This window comes from Nelumbo nucifera, chromosome 8 (assembly GCF_055504915.1).
Source record: "Nelumbo nucifera cultivar China Antique chromosome 8, China Antique-T2T, whole genome shotgun sequence".
Classification (NCBI taxonomy): Eukaryota; Viridiplantae; Streptophyta; class Magnoliopsida; order Proteales; family Nelumbonaceae; genus Nelumbo; species Nelumbo nucifera.
The window spans coordinates 18,856,245-18,874,783 of NC_142656.1; the positions used below are offsets into that span (position 1 = coordinate 18,856,245).

At 40.2% G+C, this 18,539-nt stretch overlaps 1 protein-coding gene and 1 non-coding gene across 2 annotated transcripts; one reads left to right on the forward strand and one right to left on the reverse strand.

Annotated features, from left to right (window-relative positions):
* Positions 1-8,499: 8,499 nt before the first annotated feature.
* LOC104588528 (sugar transport protein 7-like) lies at positions 8,500-12,013 on the forward strand. The gene is made up of 4 exons (XM_010246492.3): positions 8,500-8,956; positions 9,273-9,592; positions 9,946-10,572; positions 11,253-12,013. The coding sequence occupies exons 1-4, from the start codon at positions 8,812-8,814 to the stop codon at positions 11,736-11,738; spliced, it is 1,578 nt and encodes a 525-aa protein (XP_010244794.1). The 5' UTR covers positions 8,500-8,811; the 3' UTR covers positions 11,739-12,013.
* Positions 12,014-12,682: 669 nt separating this feature from the next.
* LOC148789673 (U2 spliceosomal RNA) lies at positions 12,683-12,877 on the reverse strand. Its single transcript, XR_016079996.1, has one exon. It is a non-coding gene; the product is annotated as a U2 spliceosomal RNA (small nuclear RNA).
* Between the last annotated feature and the right edge of the window lie 5,662 nt (positions 12,878-18,539).

An 18,539-nucleotide genomic window follows, 5' to 3' on the forward strand; every position in this document is an offset into this window, starting at 1 on the left:
CTAGTGGCGGTGCAAAAAACGGGAACAGAGGTGTATCATCTGGAGGAGAGTCATCTGGAGGAGAGAACCAAGGAAATATTGGCGGGTCAGTTACGACGGGTGGTGGCGGGGAGGGAACTAAAGGCGGCGGTGGTGAGGGGAACAAAAGGGTTGGTGAAAATATGTCCGGTAGAGGTGGGAAAAAGAGTGGTGGAAGAGGCGAAGGGTCTACTACTGGTGGTGGAGGTGAAGGGACCAGAGGTGGTGGTGGGGAGGGGACTAGAGGTAGCGGTGGGGAGGGCACTAATGGAGGTGGTGGAGAAGGAACTAATGGAGGTGGCCATGGAAACGTGACAGGAGGTGGTGGTGAGGGCACTAATGGAGGTGGTGGAGAAGGAACTAATGGAGGTGGTGGAGAAGGAACTAATGGAGGTGGCCATGGAAACGTGACAGGAGGTGGTGGTGATGGAACTAAAGGTGGCGGTGGAGATCGGCGACGTCGCCGTCGAGGAGAAGATGGTGATGGGGTGGGAAGAAAAGGGTTGTCAGGAGAAGGGGAGATAGGGAAAGGCCATTGGCCACAGGTACCAAAGAGATAGTGGTATAACGGATCACAGTTTGCTCTGTTAGTTCTCGCTCGGCCGCCAATGTTCCTTACTCGCCCTAAACCTCTTCTGCTACTAGGACTGCTGCTGCTGCTGCTCCTATGGACTCTTCTCTTCTCTTCTTCTTTTCTCTGCTGATGCTTGCTGTGTGGATGCCGATGGGTTCTGGCCTCTGCGCCTGTGATGGACGCTATAGAAAGAACTGTCAAGAGCAGAAGTAGCAAAGCCAATCCCACTAGGTTGGCCTTCATCTCTTCTTCCTATATCAATACTCTTTCATCTACTTACAGTCTTGCATGCAAAGAAAGAGCCCATGTGAATAAATATATACGCAAGGTTTTAATGGAGGTAACTTCCCCCACTTAATTATGCTTAGGTTGGTTGGACTGTGCTATTAGCTCATGGGGATAGCTGGAAGCGTAGACCAACAACCTTGCTGTTTACCAAGGTTTCTATAATTAGCTTTTGCTCCAGTGTGTCCTCTGTGTACCAATCAGCATTGTAGACTTCTTACTATTAAGATTTGATGCCGAATTAAGGGATGGGGTTGATTGATATGTAGATGGTAGAAGTGGGTTTCTGTTGGATGAAGCACTAGAAGACTCCCTGGGGTATAGCAGGAGTTCATGGCCAGCTGTTTTCTTGTTGAATTTCAGTAGCAGGTGGAGATGAACTTATGGCCTCCCTCTCTCTCTCTGTCTCTGTCTCTCAGAGTAGAAATTGTTTGCAGGCTGGCCCAGGCCTAATAAATCTGCTTGGTTTTTGGGATTCTTGGGCTAATAGCATGAAAGGAATTATGGTTAGAGCTGAGAAGAGAACCGAGGGGTGGAACCGTGGAAGGAGTGGGAGGTATTTAATGGTTGCTCATCTAGTTTTATGTGCCACAACAGTCTCGCATGGACAATTTTTTCCTTCCTGAGATTGAGTCATTAATGTTTTCAATCTCCAGTTCTCCACCATATCACCAAGGCTATATCGATCTTCTGTGATTTAAGAGGAAATTTCCAATACCAAGGCTTTCATGCCATGATCCATCGTGCTTAATTATAGTGCAAGTTGCAATGTGTTCTATCATTAATCCACTAATTAAGCTAAGGTCTTAAAGAAGTTTTTAAAGTTTTAATCCACCTGGAGATGCAATCACCATCCTTAAACTAGGGGTGCAACATGGGCAGGCCTAGCCCGAATCCGAATCGGCCCCAAAATTTTACACGGATTAGACTTAGATTTTCAGTCCTTGGGCTGGATTTGGGCTCAAGAAGTCGGGCTTTTTTATTTTTCAGGCTGGGTTTGGGTCTAGCCCTTAGGTAGTCTAAACCCGGCCCAATTATATACATTTATACATATATATATATATATATATAGATGTAAGTATTACATACATAAATATATGTATATATATTTGTATAAATACATTTATATATGTATAATTTTAGAATGGATTCATTGACCAACCTGAATCCGATTCGGGCCAAGCCCAACCTAAATGTATCAAATTACAGGACAAGCTGAACTTGAATTAAAAAAATCGGGTTTGACCTCGGACTTGGACCTTAAGCCCAAATTTTAGGGCCGGGACCATAAACCCGACCCTACCCGCGCGCCTTGCACCCCTACCTTAAACTACAGAGAGCCAGTGAACGGTGGAAAAATTGGTTAATTAAATTGGGTTGACTAAGGCTCTCTACATGAGAGATGAGACCCTCCAGATCTGACTTTTGCATGCGTTAATTTTCCTGTACAAATCCTCATTCCATGCATGATAGCCATTTGTATTGACATTTTCAACTTGTATTATTACTAGCCATTGAAAAGTTTTCCAAGTTAAAATGAATGCCAGCAAAATGAGGGCACAAATAGCAGGTTCTACTGAGCTGAAAATTCTCATTAATGGTCAAAGAAATGGGGTCCTTTGCCTTTGGTCCCCAAATCCATTTAAGTTGCTTTCTATCTCTGTCAAAATTACTCTAATTGACTAGAGATTTGTACTGTTACGAAAACTAGAAAAAAAATGTAGAATGAGAAATTCAACAAAAGTTTATGTGGTTCAATTCGATGTATAACTTGTATTGACGAGCGAAGGAGGAACTGGAATCCAATAGAAAACGGGAATAGAGAAATACAAAGTTGTGGGAACACTTTTATTCTCTCTTAGAAACCCTAAATTTTAATACATCCGAGCTTTCACGCACTCTAAACTTCCTATCAATCTTGTTAGATAAGTCAAACATATATTAAAAAGAGAAAAACCCCTTCAGCAACAATTAACATAACATAATGTATTTGGGTCGGACCCATAAATTGAGAATGGATTGGGTTTTGTTTTGTTTCTTGTGTTTTTTTTTTTTTTTTTTTTTTTTTTCTCTTTTAAGGCTGTAATGTAATTAATTGAAATTCTTGTCTAATTTTGTTTTGGATTTTACTTTATTCTATTTCATGTCTTAATTTACTTCATTTGTATTATGATCAAATAAAATAAGTTAAAATTTGAAACAAAAATAGGTCAGAATTTACACTCAAATCATTTGCATTGCCATGGTTTTGCATCAGTGCAAATTTATTTGCATTGCAACCAAACACAGCCTCAAATAAAAAAAAAAAAAATTATTAATCATCAAAAAGTAGGGTGCAACTTGGGCAAGGTGGGTTGGGTTGAAGGTCAACCCAAGCCTAACCTTAAGGTGCAAATCTCGGGCTCAGTTTTGGGTCAACCCGAGAATAAGCCCAAGTTTATAAACCCAGGCCCAACCTGAACTTAACACAACACAGCTCGGGTTGGGTTTGGCCATAGGTTGTGCTGTGTTGGGTTAACCGGTATTGGGCGGGTTGGTCAAGTTTGAAAGAATTTATGTATAAATTTTTACATAGGACATGTTTGTTTGCTCTTAATGGCTCTTATCTCTTAATACCTTCAAAATGCATTAATAGTGTTCCATTCTCATTTTATCTTTAGCCTTAATTCATGTAAAGTAGCAAAAAAACTCACTTTGGTTTTCTAAAAATATCCCCAAAAGGGTACTCGTTTTATATATGTTATGATGTCCTATACGATAACAATGGTAATAATAATAATAATAATAATAATAATAATAATAATGAAGTAGTTCTTAAAAATTATTATTTAAATAGTTAATACTAATTACTTAATTATCTAATTATATATTATTAATGAAGGAATATTTAGATTTATTATTCTTTTATTGATTATATATGTATTATTTAATTACGTATTCTGTTTTTCAAAAGATACCCCAATTAGTTTCTTCTCCTTTTACATTAAGAGCATAAATTATTATTTTAGTTAATAATAATAATATTATTAATAATAATAATGAGGTAATATTTAGAAATTATTTTTTATTAATTATCTATGTATTATTTAATTACATATTTAACTATTTTATTTATTTGTTCAATTATTTATTTAATTAATTAGATACCAAATACATAATTATTAATTATTAGTTAAACCATTAATTAAAAATAATGCATTTTAAATATATAACTTAATTAACTATTAAATTCTCAATTCATTAAAAGTAATTATGTAATTAATAAATAAATAATTATATAAATAATTAATATTAATTATCAATTAAACATTAATTACTATTTTAATTAACAATATTAATTATTAATAATTAATAATTATTTTATATTCATTTAATTAATTGATAATTAGTTTGCTAAAAGTCAAACAAGCTTTTTGGTATCTTGGGTTAAAATAGTCAATTGGCAATTTTCAAATTTATCATTCAGATTTCAAAACAACATTCTTTGTATTCATACTTTAGAACTAAGAAAAGTTCACCAACTCCAATACAACCTTTAAAAGTAATTATTACAGTTTCAAAGGGGCATTCAAATCTCAGATTTCAGTGCAAACAAATAGGTCATTTAGTTTTCTTTTATTGGGATTTATGGCCCAATTTAAGAGTAAAATTGATTGAAAATATGTACAAATTTCATTTACAAAATAACATATACATACTTTATACATATAAACATGTAAATATAATTAGAAAAAAGGCATGTTTATATAAACATGTAAATATAATTCAAGGGAGCTTAGGTTGGGTGGGGCTCAGGCTCAAATTTTTAGGCCTTATCCCAAGCCCGTATCCAGAAAACTTAGGCCCAACCCATGCAAAAAGTCGAATTTGCACCCCCCCCGCCCCCCCCCCCCCCCCCCGTCAAAAAGGAGGGGGGCATGAGACCTAATCCTCAAAACAGTATTATAAACTAAAGCTCAAAACAAAAGATAAAAATAAGCCTTGAATATTATTTCTACTCATATTTCTAAAATTAGAAATTTTATTATATATATTAAAAGTTCAGGGGCAAGAAAACAAGAATTTAAATATTTATGTCAAAATTATGGTTTAAAATATAAATATTTTATATTAGATGTAAAACATAGATGGAATTCTACCTATGCTATATTAGAAAGTTATATTTATCATAAATAAATTCTTATTGATTTTTATAATGCAAAAATGGCTAATGATATTATATTTGAGGAAGATTGGGAGATGTCAATTTGTATAAGAGATTTTTTAAAACACTTTTATGATGAAACTAATGAATTATCAGGTATTTATTATTCAACTAGTTGTAATTTACCTTATCAATTAATGATGATTAGTGATTGTTTTGCAAAATATAGAAATAATCCACAATTTAAATGTATTGTTGAAATAATGAAAAATAAGTTTAAAAATATTGGGAGAACATTTCTCCCCTTTATTGTTTAGCTACAATATTAGATCCTAGGATTAGGAAAGATGGTTTAGATATTTTACTTGAAACATGTTGTGAAAATATGAATATTGAAATTGGAAATAAAAAAGAAGAAATTAATAATTTGTTATTTGAAATGTAGTTTATATGAATCTGAAGCAGTCGTAAATATTCCTACAACTTGTACATCTTCTACTTCAAATCTTGAACCCAATAGTAGAAGAGAAAAACTTTTTTATTTAATAAGTAGAAGGCAGAAATCTACTACTTCTACAACAAGTTCATTTACTGAACTTAATTTTTATTTACAAACAAATTTTTCTAGTTTAGGTGAGGGAACAAATAATTTTGATATTTTAGCCTTGGTGGAGTGAACATTCAAAAGATAATCCAATTCTCGCCACTATGGCACATGATCTACTAACCCCTCCGGTATTTTCAGTTCCATCAGAGTCTTGTTTTAGTGTAAGTACCAGGGTGTTGGATGACAAGAGAAGCTACATGAACGATGAAAGTATAGAGATGTACATATGCTTTAAGGATTGGCTAGATGCAGAAGATAGACTGCAAGACAAAGGAGGGCATGATACTACACCGGATATTTCACCTGAAGCAGATGATGAAAGTCATGATTCATGAAGTTGACTAGTTGTATAGAATTTTTTATTTTTATCAAATTATTGTATTTTTTAAATTTTATTTAATTTATTCGCTATTTTCTTTAACAATGTAGTTTTGTATTTTCAATTTTGTAACTATGTTGTATTTTTATATTTTATTAATTTATTCCATTTTCATATTTCATTGATCCAAGTATCCAATGATCCAATCATTGTATTTGTAATTTGTATCATTCAAATTTAAATGAAATAAAATTCCTATTTTCATCGAGGAGGGCAACACAACCCGTGACGGCCCGCGGGCTAGCACGACATGATCCGCACTTTGTGCAGAGTACCCGCGAGCCGCCCGTGGGTTGTGCCTTATCGGCCCGGCACGACCCACTTTACACCTCTACTTTCACCACAAACCATTATGAAATTTTACTTTTAGGTTTTTCTCATATAGGTCAAGATATGGAACGAGCTACAACAACATTTCAAGGCACAAAGCAACATGTACCTATATAGTATTGTCATGTTATATGCATATTTGCTTGTGTTATGAGGACCTCATGTAAAAGTTTAAGCTTTAGGTTAAACAATTCCTTGATAGCTTGCAATGGACAAGCTAAGTACTCCTCTTGGTAGGGTTGCAGAATCAAGCTCTAAGCGAATAGTTTGGGCTCGAATTTGATTAAGCTTAGTTTAAGTTTGATTCTAATTGAATTTGAATCTTAAGGCAAGCTCGATTAGTTATTTGAACTTGAGCTCAACTAATTAAATGTTCACCTCAAAAACTTGTGAGCCTGACTCAAAGAACACATACACACACACATATATAGTAAATAATGTGTTGTCAAAATGATAATGATGATAATAGTAAATAATGTGTTTTCAAAATAATGATAATAATATTAAGCTCGATTTAACTGTGCATGTACTTTGCATGTAACAATTTTTTATGATGATGATGATGATAATAGTAAATAACATATTTTCAGAATGATGATGATGATATTAGTAAATAATGTGTTTTCAAAATTTTATAATTTCTTTTATATTTCTATGGATATGAGAACTATTTTTATTTGTCACACTTATTTTTTTTTAATATAATGAATATACGATATTAGAGATGTGACCAAATGTTTTTAGAATTTTTTTTTTTTGTATTTTATACTTTTGCATGTTGTCATCTTTTTTTTTATTTTTATTATTATTTAATTATGATATCAAAAATTTTTAATAAGAGGAAATTGAATGAGGAGAAATGTAGTATTTCAAATTACATTTGGTGCCCTCACTATTATAAAGGGATCAAATTCAAAAATAGGGGTATTCTAGTCAAGAATAAGATTTAATGAATGTTAACGAGAATCAGTACCTCAAATACAAGACATAATGAGAAGGATTTAAATGAAGAGAAAAATGGTTGTATATTTGTATATTTTGTTTTTACTTTATTTAAATTAGTATATTTTATTTTTTAATAATTTATTAATTAAAAAAAAAACAAGTCGGATCGACTTAGATCCGAAGATCTGACTTACCGATAGGATTTAAATTCAATTTGAGTCCTATCAGATTTAATCGGATCTTCGGATCGGATCCGACTTGAACAATGTCTGATCAAATTTGAATATACCCTGATTATCCGATTCAATCCGTTTGCATCCCTATCACCATCCTTCAATAAAGCAAAACAGAAATTAAGACCCAATTTGAAAAGAATACATACAAAAAAAAAAAAAAAAACAAGGGATAACTACACTGTGCTCCACCTCAAAATTCTGAAATTCTACTTCAAAATTTTAAACACCTCCACCTTAACACTAATACCTGTCCGTGTATTGGCATCAACTCCGAGCTGGCACCTACCCCAACTGTACTGTGGAATTAAGATTTATGAGGTGAATTGAATAGTAAAAACCCAAAAAACAAATATGTACAATATAAATACATACAAAATACAAAGTTTTACCCTAGATATTTATACCATATACTCCTTCCAGCAAACTGAGCCTAAGGATAAAAAAAGGAAATTAGAGATTTTTTTTTTTTGATAAAAACTGAGAGGGGCTACACAAGAAGGGGGTAGGGTGTCCCCACAAATCAGACACAAATGCAAGCTAAATTCTTACAATATCCTGTTGAGAAGAAAAAGCATTATTGGCGAGTCAATCTGCCAATTGATTAGCCTCCCGATACACGTGATTATAGCCTATTGATCACAAAGCAGTTTTTCATTGAATAGAAAATAAGGAAGAATAGTGTCAACTACCTGAGAGGATTTTTGGAAACGTAACAATATCAATTCAATGCGACTTTTAGTTTGGTTTCTGGTCAGTTTTGTTGGTTTAAACTTTATTTGAAACTGAATTTACTTTGGTTAGAATAACATAGAAGTTTGGATTAAATCTTAAGCAAATATCAAACTTAGGAGAATAACATAAAAGCAATGATATCACCATCTAATATATGGACCACCCAACGAAAAAAAAAATAAATAAAAATCTGATATATGTACTAGAACTGTGGGTCCACTCCTTTCCATTAATTGCTTAGAAGTGCCAACATGGGCTTCACTGAGGAGGGGACCCTTGACACCCCTTTCACTCTCTTCCCTTTCAGTACCAACTTTCAGCCTTTCTGAAAAGAACAGATCAGTAGTCGGTGACACTCAAAAGTAGCAGCTCACTCCAAAAGTAGTGGATTCCATGGCTTCAAGATCCCGATAATAAGAAATCAGAATTGCTTCTCCTTTATCATTCATTATCAAGACTTCGAAGTGTATTGCTTGAACATAATTGAGTTATTGGGACTCAATTCTGTTGTCCTTGAGCTTCTTCTGAGCTCTGAGAGAGAGAGAGAGAGAGTCCGTGGAGATGGCTGGTGGGTCTTTTGCTCCAGCCGGAGTGACTAAGGAGAGAGCTCAACAGTACCAGGGAAGGGTAACCTCGTTTGTGGTCGTTGCTTGCATTATTGCTGCCATTGGTGGTTCCATATTCGGCTACGATATCGGAATTTCAGGTATCTTTTATCTTTTCATTGCTGGGTATTCTAAATCAATGTTGGAAGTTACAAATTTCCATTTCCGATGATGATTTTGAGCTGCTGCTCAATCAAAGTCAAAGCAAATGAAACTTTATGGTTAATCACAGAAATAAATTACATGAAATCAGAATATTCATCAAGCTTCTTTGTGGGCAAAAGAATATCCAAGTTAATATTCTCAGAACAAAAAGCTTGAATTGCAATTTTTTCCCATCAACTATTCCAAGAGAAAACGAAAAGAAAGGAAATTTATGATATGATCTGCTTACCTTGTTATCTTGAAAATTAACAGGTGGAGTCACATCCATGGATGACTTCCTCCATAAATTCTTCCCAGCCATCCTCTACAGGAAGAGACACACAAAAGAGAGCAACTACTGCAAATATAACAACCACGGCCTCGCTGCATTTACATCTTCTCTTTATCTTGCTGGTCTGGTTGCATCTCTTGCTGCTTCTCCTGTGACCAGGAAGTTCGGACGCCGTTTAAGTATAATTGTTGGTGGAATTAGCTTCCTCATTGGAGCCACCCTGAATGCTGCTGCAGCAAACCTCACAATGCTGCTATTTGGTCGAATCATGCTCGGTGTTGGCATTGGCTTTGGAAATCAGGTACACATAGTTTTGCTCAAAATTTATCTCCTGAATGGGTACCACCACCATTAAAAGACAACTATTCTTGTGTTTCCACTTGTATTCTTTATTTTCTGCACTTTTGGGGAACATACAAGGTGTCCGAATCTCACCATTTTACTGGCCAGGAAATTTTCATAATCTGAATGATTCTACATACCCAACTAGCTTTGTTGATTCATTATCTTGTTAGATGTTATGTTGATGCATGGAATTAAATTAAAAGATAATGGAAATTCCTGTTTTATCAAGAATACAATACTTTTCTCTGGAATTATAGAAGAAAGGACTCATGTTCAAGAATTAACCTTATCTTCCTTGGTTTCTTGAAGGCAGTTCCACTGTATTTGTCAGAGATGGCTCCAGCCCATCTCCGAGGAGGGCTTAACATGATGTTCCAGTTGGCAACAACTCTTGGAATCTTCACAGCAAACATGATCAACTATGGAACAGAGAAGATCAGACCATGGGGATGGAGGCTCTCCCTGGGCCTAGCTGCAGTCCCTGCACTACTGATGACTGTTGGAGGAGTCCTTCTTCCAGAGACACCCAACAGCCTAATTGAACGTGGGTTGGAAATCAAAGGAAGAGAAGTTCTGGAGAAGGTCAGAGGGACTTGTAATGTTACAGCAGAGTTCCAAGACATGATTGATGCAAGCGAGTTGGCAAACTCAATCAAACATCCCTTTAGAAACATTCTGGAGAAGAGGAACAGACCACAATTGGTGATGGCAATCTTCATGCCAACCTTCCAGATTCTAACAGGCATAAATTCAATTCTCTTTTATGCCCCAGTCCTGTTCCAGAGTATGGGGTTTGGTGGGAATGCTTCTCTGTATTCCTCAGTTGTGACTGGAGCAGTTCTTGCTTTATCCACACTTATTTCTATTGCAACTGTTGATAGATGGGGTCGGAGAGTTCTACTAATCAGTGGTGGGATACAAATGGTTGTATGCCAGGTGAATGGTTCTACAAAAACTCTTTCATTCCATCTAAATTAGTAGCTTGCTAGGCTGCTAGAACTTCACTTCTTCAGGCACTGGCATGCATTGTCTTTGGAAAATTTGCCTCTCAAGCGGAAGTCTACCAAATGGTATCCAATTGTCCAATTTGATCCGTGTACAATTAGATCAAATATGGATTCCAGCCATATCCAATCCAATAAAATCCAGTCCAATTTCATTTAAATATATATTCTAATATATATTTATAATTTATATTGTATCTATCAGTAAAATGGTTTGAATGTTGTAACTTCACTAATTTGTAATAGATTCAAGTTTCATACAAGTAATTTTTAGTTCATTTTTTCATGAATTACAATATTAAAATCAGTTTTAGTTCATTTTATTACTAACATATAATAATTTGATCATCTTTAGTTTAATTTACTTAATACTATTCAATATCCAATTACAATCTGAATCTACTATAAATCCAATGGGTAAGATCGAATTCAAATTCGAATATAAACAAACCAAATTTGCATCTACCTATATCACTGATTCATACATTAGATGGCATCCCTGGGTAAAAAAAAAAATCACTGAATTCATACATTAGATGGCATAATGGATTATTTGTGTTTGTGTAATAATGGTCTCTATCTGATTGTCATTTTTTGTTTTCCTTCTAACAGATAACAGTTTCCATAATTTTGGGCCTCAAATTCAAGGACATGAATGATCTCTCAAAGGGCTACTCAATATTGGTGGTGGTTGTGATCTGCCTCTTTGTTATGGCTTTTGGATGGTCATGGGGCCCACTTGGTTGGACTGTGCCAAGCGAGATATTCCCTTTAGAAACCCGATCAACAGGACAGAGCATCACTGTAGCTGTCAACCTTTTCTTCACTTTCATAATTGCCCAGTCTTTCCTTTTCCTCCTTTGTTCTTTCAAGTTTGGAATCTTTCTCTTCTTTGCTGGATGGATTACCATCATGACCATCTTTGTCTATGCTTTTCTGCCTGAGACAAAAGGTATCCCTATTGAAGAGATGACACTGCTGTGGAGAAAGCATTGGTTCTGGAAGAGAATAATGCCTGAAGAGGATGAGAGCAGTAGGCAAACCAATTTAACTGACATGGGAAAATCAGCAGCTGTTGTTTCAGAGCCAGATTGTTGACTAAAACAGTAAGCTTCAAGAAGATGATGAAGGATTTGAAACTTGTGAATAGAATTTAAGTAAGCTGAATTTTTTCAAATGGGGTTTTGATGAAACATGCAAGAACACTCACCCGAAGATCAGAAGTTCATGGGTTACTTTAGGCTCTAGTAGAGGATCCATGGTTTGTCCTACTTTGGATTGAGTGATGCAATACTATGTAAAAATCACATGTTGGAGGATTTGAGTTGTTGCTAAGAAAAACAAATTGATAAATATTAAGAATAATTGGGTGAGATCTCTTTGTTTGAAACTGTATTGAAAAGCATGGGAACACAAATGAGAAGATAGCAAATTCTTATTCACTTTTCACATTAAATTCACACAACACAAACAAAATTGCACTAGTACAAATGCAGGGAAGTAATGTATTATTTATGTAACAATGTTCTATTAATGCATAGTTTTGAGCCTCAAATTCAAGGACATGAATTATCTCTCTAAGGGCTACTCAAAATTGCTGGTGGCTGTGATCTGCCTCTGTTATGGCTTTTGGATGGTCATGGAGATCACTTGGTTGAACTGTGCTGAGCGAGATAATGAAGGATTTGAAATTTGTAGAAAGAATTTAAATAAACTGGATTATCAAATGGGTTTTTGATGCCAGCCCTATTTTTTGGTAGCCCAGTTAACATGTAAGACTACAACTTCAGATCAGAATTCAGAAGTTTATTAGTTTGTCTCAATAGTCAAGGTTCAAGAAATGTCCAAATACAAATACAAATATGTAGAGCCAGAGTCAAAGGTGAGATCTCATTGTTTGAAATTGCATTAGGACAAAATGCAAGGGGAGAACAAACGAGAAGAGAGAAAATGCAAGCTTTCACACAAAGAAAATTGCACTTAGAAAACTAATGTTTCTGAATTCCTAAAATTAGGTGTAAAAGCTTGTATTTGGAATTGGTAGGGGGTGCGCCAGGCCCGTGCAGTAGTGCAACGCATGGGCGACGCTTGAAGGCCCCAATAGCAAGCTATTGTGGTGGGCCTTCCCCCAAGAAAAATTAATTTAATATCATGTGGGCAATGGCCCACGTATCAGATATTAAACTGATAAGAACAGATACTACACTTGATCTTAGCCAAAAGGCCGAGAAAGGTATACTTTGTTTTGCCTCTCAATTTGGGTTTTATAGTTCAGCTCTAATTGCCCCCTTTCTCTTCTTTCCCATATGGGATTAGAAAATGAGGCGGTTAGCCAATGTTCTAATTCTAAAGCAGATAGGAGATGAGGCTATGCTCAGACAAATCAGTTTCTGTCCCTGAGTGCCCGCCCCTTTATCATTTTATCATTGTACAAAGAAAAGAAAGGAGGCTACTGTTAAAGCTGAAGGTGATACAATTAACAAATTAGGAAACCCATTTGGCTTTTCCACCCGAGCTACATAGTGTTAGACCATGGATCCATGCAAATATTGTATCTCTTATTAGTTAACTCAACTAACAAATCAGTAACTACTGCTGTTGCAAGTAAATGTTCAGGCTTTGGTCCTTTGAAGCAAAAAGAATGAAAAGTCTCTTTTCATAGAAAAACACTTACCACAAAAGTTATCAGCCACTAGGTTCTAGGCGTGGCATCTTTATAGACCCCATCACAGAGGCTTCTTAGGTCTAAACCTAAAATAATCAATCAATAATATTTTTCTTTTTTATTTCCTCCTCTCAAGAATATTTTTATCATATTTCCAATCTCATAACTTCAAACTTGAGTATCTATCTGTTTATCCCTACACCAAACACTAGTTTTCTTGATGTTTTTGTCAATACTCCAAGCAAGTAATCCAGTGCAAAATGTGGCATGGCAATATATCAAATTAAATCACCCATGGTGTGCCCATATCAAATTAAATCAACCATGATGTGTCAAATTGTCAACAAATTAAATCGACTTGTGGTGGTATGCCCACTGCCTACTGCCCAACGGTGTAGACAATATAAACTCGATTGCCAAGGAGAGAATGGTTTGAAGAAAAAAAAGCAAATAAAGGTTTGGCATTTACAAACCATTATAAACATGAATTGTTTGGGTTGGACCACGTCTGAATCAAAACTGATGAAGGGAAATTTGGCCCGACCTCGCATTCGCCCGACGCGTGGCAAAGGCAAGCAGCTCGGGACAGTAGAGCACCCAAAGCGAACATCGGAAGCAAGTCAAAACTCGCTACCGAACCCCAACTCCAGATCGCTGTGTTTAGTCCGAGCTCCTTGTTAAAAGCGAACTCCCTGTTAAAGGTCCCAGCTCCCTAAAACCCGAGCTCCCTAAGTCCTAGCTCGGTACCAGGAGCCCGAGCTCCCTAAAACCCGAGCTCCCTAAAGAACCCGAGCTAAAGGACCCGAACTCCCTAAAGAACCTGAGCCTCCCAAGTCTAAGCTCCCTACTAGGAGCCCGAGCTCCCTGATAAGAGCGAGCTCCCTCCTGAGAACCCGAGCTCCCTGCGAGGAGCGCGAACTGTACTGGGCCCCCAGCCTCACGAAACTGACCCGGGCTGACCCATGGCAGCTCGAAGCATTCCAAACCGAACTCAAGGCACCTCGCTCGCCACTCCAACACTTCCAAAACACCAGGCCCGCCAGACGTACCCGATGCCAAGGACGTTCCCATCCAAGGGCGGCGTACCTGACTGATTTGGGATCTGACGCCTGACAGCCGCATCTCAAACGGCTTCCTGCCACCGCCACCTGCAACCATCGTCACTAGCCGCAGAGACGGCTCCGACAGAAGGAACAGTGGCGGTTCTGCCCGACCAGAGGAAGTGACACCCGAACTGGCAGGAGTTCAGAAGTAATCATGCCCGACCTGACGGAGGCCTGGAAGTGAGTACGCGAGGTGGTTATAAAAGGATTCTACCCCCCCAGGGAGGAGGTATGCTAACTCTCGCGCTATCTGGTTATTCTTGCCTCTGAAGGATTCTAACTTAGCTTCGGAGCCCTTACGCCGGGTTCTCCCCGGAGCTTCTCTTCTCCCATTTCAGGTTCTTGTTACTCACTCCAGAGGCAAGATCGTCAACAGCTAAGACTGGCCAGATTGTGCTTCATCAATTGGCGCCGTCTGTGGGAACGCTTCAAAAAGCCTCCCTCCAAACTTTCATATCCTTTCCTTCTTCCCTGAAAAACTCATTACTTATGGCCTCATCCAGCAACGCCGGACGCGGCACAGAGACAAACACCATCGGGGAACAGCTCCAAGTTCCCATGGTGTGTGTAGGGCAGTTCACCATCCCCCTCACGGTGGATGGAATCCCCAATCTAACTACGCCACAAGCAGTGGCACCTGTAAGCCTGCCCTCCGCAAACATCTCCTTCCCTCTTCCCATCGAGACCACCTTCACAGAACCGACCGCCGTCCCCCTGGCAGCTAGCCAGAATCGGTTGGACGACTTAATGCAATGAATGCGGGCAATGCAAGCCCAGATGCAGCAGTTCCAGCAACACCAGCTTCACCAACACCAAGTGTTGCACAACCTCTCCCAATACCACTATCAGCAGCAGTTTCCCCAACTGACACCAAACCAACCACCGCTTCCACCTCACCACCCTGCCCCGAAGCCAGTAAAGGCCTCTCCGCAGGATGGGCGCCTTCACCAAGGAAAGGCCTCCAAGCCCCAGAATCCCCCAAACAGCCAGGCCTCGTCCCCAGGCTGGAGAGAAAGAAAAGTCATCCCCGCCTCGCGGCTCGCAGGCGGATCAGGAACCTCGCCCGCGAGGTCAGCACCTCGGGTCTCAAAACCGGAGTCCCCACTGGTGGAAAACCGATTCGGCGCACTGGCAGCAGCGGACTACCAGAATTCCGAGCCCATTGAGCTCGGCAACACGGAGGCCAGCAGCGCCAGCACAAGGCCCACTCAGTAGCGAAGACGCCATCGAAGTCGACGAACCGCCACCCGCGTCCTATCCGAGCTCAGAGGCAAAGGCGAGACGAGCTCGGACGAGGTAGGAATCGCCCCGATTCTCTCAGTTCCTTCCCCCCTCGCCTCAGAACTCCTAGCAGTCCCCTTGCCTAGAGATTTCAAGTTCCCGCCCCTAGACAAGTACGACGGATCCTTCGACCCCAATGATCACGTGGACGCTTTCCAGTCCCAAATGCACCTCGCCAGGGCCAGTGAATCATGCATGTGCGTGGCCTTCACCACCACCCTCAAGGGGGTAGCCCACACTTGGTACAGGAACCTAGCCCCCGGGTCGATAAAGTGTTGGGCTCAGTTCGTGCAGGTCTTCACTGCACACTTTGTTACCAGCAAACGGTGCCCCAGAGCAGAGGAAAGCATCTTCAGAGTAGTCCAAAGGGAAGGAGAACCCATACAGGGCTACATCAAACGATTCAACGAGGCATGCTTACAGATACCTCGGTTAGACCCCGCGGTACAGCTCACCGCAGCAAAAAGAGGGGTGACGCACAAGGAATTCAAGTGGCACATGGTAGCTAACCAGCCCGCGACCGTGGCCGAGTTCCTCAAGCTCGCGGACAAGTTCATGAGGACGGAGGAGGAAATCAACCAAAGAACCGAGGGCGGAAACGAGAAAAGAAAGAGGGACAGCGAGCCCTCTAGCTCGGCCGACCAGAAAAACACGGCCCGGGACCCGAAACCAAACCAGTCGTTCCGAGCTCCCCCGCCAGCTCGGATGGATTACACGCCACTGAACACAAGGCGGACCGAGATCCTAATGACGATCAAGGACGCCCCCTTCGTGAAATGGCCACCTCGCCTAAAGGGAAATCCGAACGAAAGAAACAAGAACTTGTATTGTAGTTTCCATAGGGACCACGGTCACAGTACCGAGCAGTGCAATAACCTCCGAGACGAGATAGAGGGGCTCATCCGTCGCGGATACTTGAGGAACTTTGTACAGCACAACAATAATAGCAATAAAGCGGATCAGCCGGGCGAGCACTTAAAAGACGCCCCGGAGACTAGCAGCAGGCCTGCCGAACCGATGCAGCGACAGCCTCCGGCAGAAAGGCCAGTGCGGGGAACCATCCATGTAATTGTGGGAGGTTCAGTGGTGGCGGGGTGCACATCAGCGGCAGCTCGGACCTCAGTTCGCGAAGCGGTCCTCGAGGAGCGGAACCCCCCGAAGAGGCTGAAGACCGAAGAGCCGATCCTTTTCACAGAAGACGACGCGCGGGGAGTTCGCTACCCTCACGACGACGCACTCGTCATTAAACTCAGGATCAACGACTTCGAAGTTAGGCGCGTACTCGTAGATTCAGGCAGCTCGGCGGACATCCTATTCAAGTCGGCATTTGATCAGCTATAGCTACCAAGGAGCGAACTGAAACCTGCGAGCACTCCCCTGGTGGGCTTCAGCGGGGAGGAAGTCAGGCCCCTTGGGAAGATAACGGTGTCCATGGAAGTCAGCACATGGCCTTGTGCGGTCAGACTCAGCCACGATTTTCTGGTGGTCGCGACCCCCTCCCCATACAACGCCATAATAGGACAGCCAATCACGCATATCCTGCGGGCGGTGGTCTCTACCTATTATTTGGCAATGAAGTTCCCTACGGACTTCGGTGTGGGGGTAGTGCGGGGCGACCAGCTCGAGTCCCGCAAGTGCTACGTCGCCGCCCTAAAAGGCAAGTCCAAGCCGGCCGGCGACCTCGACCTGGAGCGGCCTACGGAGCAAGGCGAAGAACGAGCCTCGCCGACAGAAGAGACAGTCGCGATCCCGACCTTACCTACGGACCCATCTCGCGCACTCCACATTGGTGCTTCTGTCAAGGAACCCCTACGGGCCGAACTGGTAAGTTTTTTACTCCAAAATTTAGATATTTTTGCGTGGTCCGCGGCCGAAATGCCCGGTATTGACCCTAGTCTTATAACTCACAAACTCAACACTGACCCTTTAGTCAGACCCGTTAGACAGAAGAAACGGAACTTAGCCCCGGAGCGCTGGAAAGCGGTCGACGAGGAAGTCGAAAAGCTCCTCGCGGCAGACTTCATAAGGGAAGTCCATTACCCGAGCTGGGTGGCCAACCCTTTGCTGGTGAAAAAGGCGAACGGCAAGTGGCGCATGTGCGTCGACTATACCGACCTGAACCGAGCTTGCCCGAAAGACTGCTTCCTGAAGGGATGAGAGATCCATCCTATGGACGCCCAAAGATTGCGGAATAAGGGGCGAATTTCAAAAATTTTATCTCTCCCTTCAACTGGGAATCGTATTCCCCATTTAGAAAATCATATTTTCAAGGATCAATCTTGAACCATAAACTGAACCAGATCTGAACCAAAAGGAGTGGGAGAGGATTATACCTGATACGGAGAAATACTATTTCCCAATGGAGGTGTTCACGCCCAAGGAAGGATCCAAAATCTGCTCCCACTGAAGATGGCGCAGTGCAGGGTGGAGCAGAATCAGCAACGTTCTTCAAAAGAACTTGATCCTTCGTAAGGATCAACTGGACGACTTGAGTACAGCTCCAACCAATCTTTTCACAAAAGATTGAAATCAAGATCCAATCTTGATTGCTCCCAAGAACTGGAGATCGAACTGAAGGAATGGCAAAAGCAGGAAGGTGGCGGCAGGAGAGAATTCGCAGTATGCAGGAAATCTCTCAATCTCTCTTTCTTCAAAGAGAAGAATGCTATGGATGTTGTTGTGTAGTAGGCTGCCGCCCCCTTCCCCTTTTATAATCTCAAAAGGGATCAGCTCCTAATCAGATTAGGAGCTGCTAATTCAAATCATATTTGGGTTAGAAGTCCCTTAGTGATAAGGGATAACCCTTATCTTATCTGCAGATAAGATCAGCTGTCTCCTAATCTAATTAGG